Raw genomic sequence first — 12,947 nt, 5'->3', positions numbered from 1 at the left:
TAACCTGTTATTCAACATTACTACTCAGGAAATTTGGAGAAAACATATCAGAACTAACTTTAAAGGTGTTAAAAGCCAAGCTTATACCTGGATCTGGAATGTTGTTACCTTCTAAATAACCATGAAGGTTATGTTGTCGTAGGGTATATGAAGGTTAAGGGTATTTTGGTCATAAATAAGTATAGCATGAAAAATTAATTCTAATTCATGAAATTTCTAAAACTTTGGGTTTATTTGAATAAAATGATATTCATACTAGAATTATTGATTTTAATGGGTCGTAGGATAGAATAATCTGGTTTGAAGTTATTAGGGTGATAGCAATGTACTTTGCTATTACGATATGTACAACTGGAAATTGTGTTTTTAATGTGATAATTGGGTATGTATTCAAACAAGAATTTTTTGGGAAATTGCTTTTTTGGAAGTTCAAATTGGGGTGATGTGATTCTGGAACTTTTTGGATGAAAGGGGCATTTTGGTCCCCTGGTACAACATATTCATTTTTTCATATTTTTCATGAGCATGGAAGTCACTATATTGCCTTTTATTTTTTAAGGATTTTGTCACTACAGGGGCGAAACTAAAACCTTTAAATAAAGTGACTTGAACTAAATTAACATATAACTATTTTATTTAATTTGGTGTAGAAAAACATGAAAATATAGCTAACATTGATAAATAACAAAATAAAAACCAATAAATATATATTTTCAAACAAAACGAGTACTCTAAATAAAATAGAGATAAATTAACAATTTCTTTATAACTCCACACTCAACATAAATCTAATCTATTCCACATATGATTCGTTAAATCTTCGAAATTAACTTAAAATATGGATGCTTAAAATAAAATAATTGATATAATGCTAATCTCTTAAATATGGTCTATTAAAAATAAATGAAGAATTAATTAGTTTGTAATTTGTAATATACTGATTGTTGAGACCCAAAAATAATATTTAAATATGCTATTTTACTTTTTGTTTACTTCTGCCACTTTAATGCCTATAGGCCTACACATACACAACTATATTATTTGTTCCAAAGTTTTATTTTAACTACTTACCATTTTAACTACTTACCAGGCTTATCACCATTAATGTTTATACATACAAAGTTACAAACTAGAGTAGGAGAGTGTTTTAGCTTATAGTTACATCATAAAAAGAGAGAATTTGGAGATTTATGTGTATCTTGACTCTGGCGGGGATGAGAGCATGAAAAACAAACACAATGCTATTACCTGGCTTCGGCGATGCGTGTGTGTGTGTGTGTGTGAGAGAGAGAGAGAGAGAGAGAGAGAGAAAAGAATTCCGATGAGTTACATGGCCATGAAAGAGTTATGTTTTCAAATCTAGGAAGATCTAGCCAGAATCTTTTGGCTTCAATCCTATTCCGAAGATTTGCATGGTGTCATTATTGTGATAACATTTAGGGTTTTCTATACTTTTAAAAATTGAGGTTAATAATTGATTTTTTTGGTAATTTATACAATTAATTACTGAGTTTTTCAAGTTAAATTAGTTCTTAATTCTATAACATCTCAACTTGAATTAGTTTTCAATTTGATAAAGTTTTCTAAGAAGATGACGATAATTATGATTTTTCAAAAATATCATATTATATAATTACATGTATTTAATAGATAAAAGTAACTTTATTATCGTTTCGTTAAATTAGTTTTGATTCTATAACATCTCAACTTGAATTAGTTTTGAATTACTTGCTTATTCATTATTCATCATTTTGTTTGAATTATTTCAAAATATTACTTTTAAAAATAATTAATGTTTACTTTCATACGCAAATTTTATTTAATCAACCCGTGTAATACACGGGTCTTACACCTAGTACTGCAATAGAAACAGGAACCTATAAACTGCTAATTATCCAAATTCAAATGTTAAACAACAAAGTAATGACCTTTTCACGATAAAATTTAATATATTGGTTTTATCATTATTACTATCAAAATTATAAACACCATTTCTCACATTTAAATAACTTTTTTGAGAAGATAATTTGATAAGAGAAGGTATCTTATTGCATCCATTTAATTTTCTTTTTCTCTTTTTTCTTTGGTACGACATATAAGATGATCTTGTGTTTCTTTTTAGATGTCTAATGCAGTTGTTGATGATTTATCAAATGGAAAATTTCAAATCATTCAAGAAAGAACCTGTGTTTTATATGGTATAACTTACATGGGACCCACGATGGATTAACAATCAAATAGTAATAAATAGAGGTAATTACTAAACTAGTCAAATTAAAAAGATAATTAATAATTTTTAGCCAAAAATTATGCTTTGTTCCAAACTGGCCCACGAAACAGTGGTTATATATTTTCGTCTACTGTTTCACTATTTCGTCTACGGTTTCGTTGTTTCAATAATTTTTTTTTTATTTTGAAGTTACGAAACCGTAGGATATTTCAAAACCTATGGTATTCTATGACAAAACTACGGTTTCCCAAACCGTAACCTACAGTTTCCCAAACCATAGCTTACAGTTTGGGTAAAGAAGCTACAATTTTTTTAACTACGGTTTAGTGCAAAAAAGCTATGGTTTTTTTTTTCTAATATAGAGTATTTTTTTAGAAATATTTTGATTAAGAATATTGTTTATAAAATATAGAGTTGTTTTTTGACAATTATTTTTTTTATATTTTTTAATGGACAGTATTTTTTTTAGAATTATTTTGATTGAAAAAATAGGAAAAAAAATATTGTTTATAAAATGTAGAGTTGTTTTTTAACAATTATTTTGTTAAAAAAATATTTTTTGTAAAATATAAACTAGTTTTTTAAGAATTAATAGAATAATATTTTGTTAAATTGTAGATTATTTTTTTGAATTTGTTAACTGATTTTTTTGGTAAATTTGACTACTTTTTTGGTAATTTGATAGTTTATTTTTTTGTTAAATTTGACTACTTTTTTGTTAAATCTGACTACATTTTTGTCAGAGTTGAGTAATGTTTTGCTAAACTTGACTAATTTTGTGTCAGAGTGGACTACTGTTTTGTTAAACTTGACTACTTTTTTGTCAGAGTGGACTATTGTTTTGAACCTACCATATATATATATATATATATATATATATATATATATATATATATATATATATATATATATATATATATATATATATATATATATATATATATATATTAAGTATTTCATATTTTTGGATCTATTTCGTATTTTGAAAACTATACTTCTCTCTAGCTTCTTTATTCTCAAAATTAACATAATGAGTTGTAACGAGTATTTCATATTGCTCATTACGGATAGAAGATGGGAGTTTGTTAATTCCCAATTATCATATGTTTGGCCACCCAGATACAATCCGAGAATGTTTTATTTAGGTGTTGAATTTTTCGAAACCACCATGTCTACCGAATTTGTTCATTTGGTGAAGTGCAAGATGGGTCTTCCCGAAGAATCAAAAGTCAGTCTGGCTTATCAACATCCAAAACAACTCTATTATTGTATTATTGTTGAGGATCTTGATATTAGAAAGCTGATCATGGTAATAAATGTTGTTGGAGATAATTTTGTGTCTGTCAATGTGGTGGTTGAAGAAGGCGTTTGGCGTAACGAAGTGGATGATAGAGGAAAGGCATCTGCAACTATTTTATCAAGTGGAAAAGGGAGAAACAACCCAATAGGTAATTTTAAAAGTCCAACTAAAAGTCAATATCATAGTGTCGCTGAAAATGTAAATGTAGTGCTACAACCGATTATGTATGTTACACCGGAGAATTATAAGTATATCGGTGATAATGATGTTGGTATATATGTTAATGATGTTGGTGTAAATCATTACTTTGAACAAAAAAAACACTAGACGTGGTGAATAAGGTTGGTAATGAATCTGGAAAACAAGAATGTAACATCGCAAATTTCAAGGCCAAAAATTTCGTTTTTAAATAAGTTATTACATAAAACCATCAGTATAAAACATTCATAATAACATCCCATGTCAAACCAAAATGTCAATAATCAAAACATAAAATCATATCAGAGTGTAATCCCAAGGATCTCATGTGTGGAAAACCATAGTGTGATGCGCTGCGATCAAGCCGGCTCATTTCCTTTAAACACGAAGTACCTGAAACCAAAACTGAAAACCGTAAGCACGAAGCTTAGTGAGTTCCCCCATCATACCACATACCATACAATCACATAACATACATACTGCCAGACATTTCTAGGGTGCCCGACCTACCCGGTACGGCCTTTCTAGGGTGCCGACCTACCCATGCGGCCATTCTGGGGTGCCGTCCTACCCGTGTCAAGCCATTCTGGGGTGCTGAGTACCCATGTCAAGCCGTTCTGGGGTGCTGACTACCCTTCGGTCCTAACGACCGAACCTCAGGGACTATTTCACCCCTTACTACTACTACTACTACTACTACTACTATCACATATCATAACATAACATATTGTCAGACATATCTGGGGTGTCTGAACTACCCTTCGGTCCAAACAACCGAACTCGGCGACTGCTCCCCTCCTACTACCTCTAACTCATATAACAGGTCATGCTAGCATATAAACATAACATCACATACTGTCAGACATATCTGGGGTGTCTGACTACCCTCCGGTCCTAACAACCGAACTCTACTACTATCACCTATAACATATCATGCTAGCATATCACATATCAGGTAGTAGCAAACCTAGATGATATCACAGAGACAATCATCTATTATACGTCTCCTACTGGTGGGCCGACATTGTGGCCTTAGACCCACCGCTACTGGAAGGTAACTCAGCTCACACTGTTGAAGTCCCGTAGACACAATCCCACACTGCTGAAGTCCCGCAGACTCAACCCCAGCTGCTGGATGACAGATTCCCGATCTGTCAATATCAAAACATAACCCAATTAATAATTGGGTCTCACTACATAACCATAAGCACTTACTTTGGATAATTACTACATTACCCCAAGCATGGCTTATTCAAGCCCAAGGCCCAATCCGTAGGCCCAAAGTCAATTAGGAATCAAAGCCTAACACATGGCCCAATTTTCCAAATTGGGCCTAGGCCTATACATGGTCTCATTCTGAGGCCCAACATCATATAATAATTAAGGCCCCATCTATGGCCCAATTTTCCAAATTGGGCCCAAGCCCCTCACATGGGCCTTGCCCTAGGCCCATTAAATTACCCTATACCATTTGCTTGATCTTGGATAGTCCATTTAATAACCCAATCATCAAGGCCTAAAAGAAAGGCCCAACAATAAACCCAAGTAAAATTAGGGTTTCACATAAAATGATGATTAGGGTTAAGTTTCCTACTTAACCCATTAAGGACTTAATCCATTAAGGACTTAATCCATTAAGTCCAATATTGCTTAGATTAATTTCCGCCAATGATTACTATTTAATATTCCAAGTTATTAAATAATTCTTGTGTGTGTGACCCGATTAATTCTTAAAGTTAGGTTTTCATTGGCATTAGGGTTTTCCAATCCAAATATTAGCCCACTTATCAATTTGTTGGCCTCTTAAGTCAATTAGGGCTTTATTGGGCCTATTAGGCCCACTAAAATCTTAATAAGCTCATTAGGGTTTTATTGGGTCTTTTAGAGTCCATTAAGCTTCATTGGGCCCATTAGGGCTCCTTTGAGCCCATTAGGGTTTCAAGCATCCCCAATTGAGTCGACTCACAAGTCAAGCACACCGCTACCCGACACAGCGGCCGGTGGCGGCAGGCACCACCATACGGTGGTGGTTCGAGATTTCTATTCATTATTCTTCTTTGTTACATTTTACAATGAACTCATGAAAAATACACACTACCCTAAATAAACACACATTGAAGATTAAATCACACACCAGCCACCCACCCGGCAGCTCCCAGCGGCGGCAGCAACGAACTTGAGACGGCAGCCACCACCCTACGGTGGTGGCGGTGGCTTCTTCCGATTTTCCAATCAAGCAGCAACGACCGCAGTAAGCCCGTTCTTGCAGATAAGGACGCAACCACCACTTGGTGGCGCGTGACGACGGCAGCAACATCCTTGACGACCACTACGGCGGCTAAAGGCGACGACTGATGGTGGTCAAAGCTGGAACGAAACACTTGGCAAAAGAAGAAGGACAACGGAACTGTGAGTGACAAAGCAGCGGTAAATGGTGCTTGCTTATTCCTCGTTGACGGCGGATAGGGACAACTGATGTCGCTGGGGACGATAGCAGCGGAACAACATCGCCTACGACGACGCAATCCTCACCGGGGAGGGCACATTGGCGACTGTCCGGTGGTTTTTTCCTCGGTTACACACGCTGCCCGACAGAAACGTTGGTGGTGCAAGCGGTGTTATTCAACAGCAAGGGATGAGGGGTAATAAGGTGGCGGCGGAGGGCTCTAATGACCGGAGATGGTGAATAAGGTAGATGGTGGTGCCGGACACGAAATGGGAGAGTGGCGGCTGTTTCATTCCTTAGGTTTAGGGTTTCATAACGTGTATAAATACATCTGATACCCACAAACATTTTGCCATAATGGCAGGGTAGGCCCCTGCAATCCAATTTCCTTTCAATATAAATCCGATAATTACTCTTTAGCCTTCACCATTAAAATCTCTTACAACTTTGGTACAAAATTTGCCAAACAGGCCCCCAAAGCCTTAATTATAACATATTCAACCCCTCCATTTTTTTTAAATCCAGATAATTACCACGGAGCCCCTGTCTTCATAAATATTTATAAAATGGTTCCCAAACACACACTATTAATCCCCGACTTATAGAAATGTGGCAATTAACTCCTCCAACCCAACACCCTGCATATATAATTATTTACTTTAGGCTACCATTCGTTCATTAGTTTATATATTTAACTAATAAGTAAACGGGTGTTACAAAGAAGTTCCATTTTTGCATGATGGTGAACTAACAAGATATGGCGAGTTTACGAATTGTGACAAGTTGGATATATCCGGCCTAGAGAGTGATTCTAATGGAGAAGAATTTGTTGATGAACCAAAACTTATTTATTCAGATACCATGTTTCATGGTATGCCCGCATTGCCTTCATGTCCTGTAAACGATGATGTGAAAATTCCATGTCAGAGGGTGGATATAAATGAAGAGATTAAGGTTCTAGACATTTTTGATGACAAAGAGTTGCTCAAGCTTGCAATTGGAAGACAATGCATGGAACAAGGTAAGCAATATAAGACTACCAGATCGAGCAAAGAAAGGTTTGAGGTGGTTTGTTTGATAGAAAATTGTTCTTGGATGGTTAGGGCAAGAGTAATCAAATCGACTACTGCTTTGCATGTCACAAAAGTTGTTGACCAACACACTTGTTGTGCAACAAACTTGGAGTCTAATCATCGACAACAAAGGTACTCGGCCACTTTATCACTGAATTATTGGCCGGAGATTATAATAGAGTTATCGGGGTAATGAAATTGTGAGGGACATTAATTCGAAATTTCCAATCAATATCTCATACCAACAAGCATGGCAGGCAAAACAATATGAATTGTTGATGTTAAGTGGTACCAAAGAGGATTCATTCACCAAACTACCAGCATATCTGCACAACTTGGTCAAGCATAATCCACGAACTGTTACTCAAATAAGAGCAGATGATGATGATCAGTTTGAGTTCGTGTATATCGCGCTGGGTTGCTTGGTAAGCAGTGATAATTTTTTATACCAAATATAACATATGAATCCTAATTGGTATTTGTTAATGCCATAAAAAATAATTGTAGGTACAAACATTCATCAAATATTGTAGGCCGACCCTAATAATTGATGGACTGATGGTGGTCACCTAAATGGTGAATTCAATGGTACGATGTTGCTCGCAGTGACAATGGACGGTCAAAACCAAATCATGTCTGTTGCTTATATTTTATATATAATAGTACTTCAAACGTTATTTTACTAATCATATGATATTGTGAAATTATGTACATTTTTTTTTGCGTTTTATGAAAAAAAAAATCATCCATATATTACATATATATATATATATATATATATATATATATATATATATATATATATATATATATAATTCCGATCGTGTAGTATCAAATTTTCAAAAAAAAAACTAAAAAAAATATTTTCCCGTACAGTTCATACGAAACTGTAGGTGTACAAGTCAACAATGCACAATCTGTGCATTGCTCACTTGTACACCGTAGGTTTTGTATGAAACCTACGGTTTTATTTTTATTTGTTTCAATTTTTTTCCAAAAAATAACTTAAACATATACAAAAAACCTACTTCTAATCACGAACATGGTAAAATTTTGATGAAAAGTAGACAAACCTAGTTGTTTTTCGAGTGCTCCATTGAGAGAAAAAAGTAGCCAAACCCAAAAACCTAAAGTGGAAAATGACCTTATCTGAAAAAATTACACATTATATATCATTGGGCTAATGAGCCATGAAAAAGCAAACGGTTCATAAAATAGTAGACCATTACCACAAAATAGTAGTCAACGCCATTAACCGTATGTTGACTACTATTTTGTGGGCTATTTTTGGCTAAGATCAAATTTTTGACTATTTTTTGACAAGTAATTAACCATTATGGCTATATTAGTAATTTTCCCTAATAAATATGGGGACTCATACTCATTGAATGATCTCTCTGAGTTTTATAGTTGTGAAAATCATGAACCGGTTTCTTGTGATGGAATCAAACTTCCTTTGACTATTGTTTATTCACATAAAAGAAAAAAAAGAAGGTTAAAATCTTGAATTGCTTCATGGATATGGTGCTTAGAGCATCTCCAACCCACTCATATTTTTCATTTTTTTCTCATTTTTTCCCCCATTCTTTTCCAATTCTCCCTCATTTATTCCCCCATTTTGGGTATATGAATAGTATTATACCAAATATGGTGTTATACTAATGGGGTGAAATTTCTGTTTTCGGTTTTAGTCCCTCTGTTTATATATTTATACATTTCTAGTTCATTTTTACCTACTAATTATAATTTAAATATAATATTTAATACTTATAATATTTTGTTATATATTATATTATATTAACTAATTAAAAATATATAATTTGCTTTTTGTTCATCAATCTCATATAAAAAGTTAAATACATATTGAAATTTTAAAAAACGATAACGTATTTTACAAAAGCTTATAATTAAAATATATAATACAAACACAATAACGTATGCTATTAAAACATGTAGTTAACCTGCATATTACAATAATAGTCTAATAAAAACCAACAAGTGACAATACTATTAGCCTAGTAATTAGGTAAACAAGATCCATATCCTCCAAGGTAATTAAAATACTGTCCATATGATGAAGATTTCAGAGGAGTTTGTTGATTATGTTGTTCGGCCCTTTTTGCTAAAATTTGTGCTTGTTCAGCCAAAACAAATGCTCGAACGTTTGGATCCACTATTGTGTTCACATCGTGAAACAACATTTTGTTATCTTCTTTAACTTGTTTCAAAGCATAATTTTTGATTTGATTATCCAAAAATTGTTGTCTTTGAGCAGATGATATTTTTAATTGTTCTAAAATTTGTTTATTCCCTTCATCAATGACACTGACAGCCGATGCTATTTGATCATCCTTTTTTCTTTTCAGTTTTGATTTTTTTCAGTTCCGAGGGATAACCACCTGTTATATCTTCATCTTCATCTAAATATTAAGAAAATGAAGACACTCCAGGAGATACTTGTGAAGAGTCATGGATGCGGCTTTTAGACCCCGAAGATACATATCCTGGTGGTTTTGATATTTTTGGAGTATGAGTTTTACCATCTTTAAACTTTTCAAAGATTTTTACAACGTTCCACATATGATCAAATTTCTATCCTGTTGTGAACTTTGGATCTTCCAACATCATTTGTTTGGCTTTATCGAACTATGTGTAAGAATAAATAAAAAGTTTATTTTTTAAATAAAAATAAGCAATTCAAAATTACATATTATACGTACAATATCGTTAGATGAAGCACCACTTGGACATCTTTCCTCGTATTGTTTTATACAAGAATGCAATTTTCATGTTGCCTTTTCAATTCTTAGAACTCATCCGTGAAGAGACTTCCTTGTACGTTCACTCCAGATTCAAACTTTTCTAGTGTTGTAAGCCTCTTCGACGCCAGACCAAAAATCGATCAGATGACCGATAAACACTATTGATGGGATCTTGAGAAATTTCAATATACGCTAGACACAAAAACATATCTTCTTCTTGACTAAATCCAACTGATCGGATAGGCATTTTTGTTAACTGTATATTAACTATGGTGACAATCTATATATATACAATGTATTTGGCTTTTAAAGATGCTAACTACTTTCAAAGATTTTCATGTATGACATTGACCAGTGTCCACTAATTTCAAGATTCCTATCATACTTGGAGTTTATATTCAAAGATGCTAACATGACACATTACTATGCATGGAATTAACTTCATATATGCTCACATGCATGGAAACAAAAGGTGTGAGAAATCGGAAAAAGTAATTAAACACCAAACAATGATATAAATGTATTTGAGTCTTCCCATCTTTTTTGCAATCTAGCTCAAGATATTGCACCACCTGATCTTTATGTTATTCAAGAGACACAATACAACATAGGATATTTACTTGGCTGATAGTATATATCGAAATGGTCCACTCTAGTACAAACTATTCATAAACCAACAAGTCCAAAAAAGTTTGCTACACAACAAAAGGCATGCCAAAAGGATGTAGAACGTGCATTTGGAGTTCTCCAATCACGTTTTGCGATTGTTCAAGGATCAACTTGTTTTTGTAAAAAAGTAAGTACTACATGCATTATTTTACATAATATGATAATCAATGATGAACATGATCTTGACACACCAATTGAAATTGCAAGAGAAGTGCCACCGATAGAGGTTGAATTGACGACAGATGAAGACAGTCAATTCCAACAATTTCTTGCTCGATATAAAAATATTAAAGATAAAGAAGCACACTTCAGTCTACGAAATGCGTTAGTTGATCATTTGTGGGAAATTTATTCCAACGCATAATTATGTTATCTATGCATGTATAATATTTATTTAAAAGTGCGTAGTCTAATTTTTATATAAATGTATGTATAATATTTATTTAAAAGTGTATATGTAATATTTTTATAAATGTATGTATAATATTTATTTATAAGAGTATTATAGATATAATCTTGTTTATTTAATTTTAATGTAATGAAAAAATATTGATTATATAATTGTTAAAATTTAAATTAGTAGAGGGGCGTGTTTGACAATCTATATAAGTTGGGATAATAGAATATAGTATGAATATATTTTTTGGCATAAAAATGGAGTATTGTTGGAGATGAAACACTATTTACCCCATTTTTACTCAATTTTTTGGGAAAATGGAGGTGAGTTAGAGATGCTCTTATGTGAGTTGCTTCATAAAAACCTGCCATTTTTTTATTAAAAAAATTTTAAAAAAAAGTTTTGTAATCTCTAAGTATTTTTTTTTATGCATTTTTATGATTTTTAGTGTTTTTTTAGGGTTTTTTTTGTTTTCCAAATAATCCTTCCCTATATATATATATATATATATATATATATATATATATATATATATATATATATATATATATATATATATATATATATATATAGCAAGGTTCATTTGTTTAAACTAAGTATTGTGTTATCGTATACATAAATGTGGGCAATCAAAATTAAATAAATAAATAAATAAGGGTAATTTAGTAATTTGTTTAATAACTTCCAAAAATAATTCCTATAATCATGGTATTGACTTTTATTAAATCTTGTTCCCCACTTTATATAAAAACCGATTTCTGAAAACCCTAAATTGATCCCCTGATTAAACTGTTCTGGTTCTCCAAAGGATGAGCCACTGTTCATCGCAGCTATAGACCGAGGAAGAGGCATCTCCGGTGGCGAGGTGCGATGGATGTCCGGCTATTGCAGACCCATCACACCCAAAGATTTAATCTTGAAAGCGAAGAAGAAGATCTCGACGTGGTGGTGATTTATGCGAAAATCGAAAATAAATGAAATGTCAGGTGACATGCAGCAAGCAATGCGTGGTAGAAAACTGTAACTGTAATGCTCTATCTGATTTTTTTTCCCCAACGTTTTTAGAAGTTATTAGATTTAATTGATTTGGTTTGGGGTTTCTTGATTGACATTGCGATCAGCGATTGGGATTAGATACGGGAAGTACTGTGACGTTGGATGGACTAGATGTCCAGGTGAAAGGCTGTGCGATGATCTTGATGCGTGTTGTTAGATTCATGATGAATGCTTTGAGAAAAGAGGTATTGTCTGAGAATTTGCTAGAATTTATTGCCTATTTGGTGTGCACTTTTATCCTCTAATCTCTTCTATCTCTACCATTCTTTGATAATTTAAGTTTTGATGATGATTTGGTGATATAAATATGATAGTTTGAAGTGAGCTTTGAGCCCTAACAAATATAGTTGAAATGAGTGATTAATCTGTGTATGGTAGGAATGACGAATGTGAAATGTCACGAGAAATTCAACCGGTGCATAAAGAATGTTCAAAAATCGGGAAAGGCTGGGTTTTCTAGAGATTGCCCTGTTGACATTGTAGTGCCTACAATGCAACAGGGTATGGACATGGCTAATTTATTTAGTCAGTTTGGTAACTCTAATCTTGAACTCTAATTCTGTGACAACCCGAAATTTCCATTTGTACGAACATTATGTATTCAATAGAAGCTAGTCCAGTTTCAGTGAATTTCAGACTTTTCCGAATAAGTTTGTGAGCATTAGGGTTTACATTTAAGGAGTTATCAGGAGAGTGGATGCTCATGGGTTTGTGAAACTTGAGCCTTTCAAAACTTCATAATGTTAGAATCAAATTCCGGAATAAAAATATTTTCTGCCAAAATATTTCAGGACTATAAATAGATTTCTGAACTAA

At 33.0% G+C, this 12,947-nt stretch overlaps 1 protein-coding gene and 1 pseudogene across 1 annotated transcript; both read left to right on the top strand.

Moving 5' to 3' along the window:
- Positions 1–7,035: 7,035 nt before the first annotated feature.
- Positions 7,036–11,042, top strand: LOC128132901 (uncharacterized). Its single transcript, XM_052769906.1, has 2 exons — positions 7,036–7,195; positions 10,666–11,042. Exons 1-2 carry the CDS (start codon positions 7,036–7,038, stop codon positions 11,040–11,042), a joined length of 537 nt encoding a protein of 178 aa, XP_052625866.1.
- A 1,007-nt stretch (positions 11,043–12,049) lies between these two features.
- LOC111918628 (probable phospholipase A2 homolog 1) lies at positions 12,050–12,688 on the top strand (annotated as a pseudogene).
- The last annotated feature ends 259 nt before the right edge of the window (positions 12,689–12,947 follow it).

The sequence above is a fragment of the Lactuca sativa genome, chromosome 3 (genome assembly GCF_002870075.4).
Source record: "Lactuca sativa cultivar Salinas chromosome 3, Lsat_Salinas_v11, whole genome shotgun sequence".
Classification (NCBI taxonomy): Eukaryota; Viridiplantae; Streptophyta; class Magnoliopsida; order Asterales; family Asteraceae; genus Lactuca; species Lactuca sativa.
The sequence above is the reverse complement of the archived record's forward strand: the minus strand, read 5'-3'. Positions and strand labels throughout refer to the sequence as shown.

What these genes read in the sequence shown, in the direction of transcription:
- LOC128132901 (XM_052769906.1), top strand. Translation starts at nt 7,036, where the DNA reads ATGTTTCATGGTATGCCCGCATTGCCTTCATGTCCTGTAAACGATGAT. An exon ending in AAGACAATGCATGGAACAAG is followed by an intron (nt 7,196 to 10,665) that starts GTAAGCAATATA and finishes GGTCCACTCTAG; the next exon opens with TACAAACTATTCATAAACCA.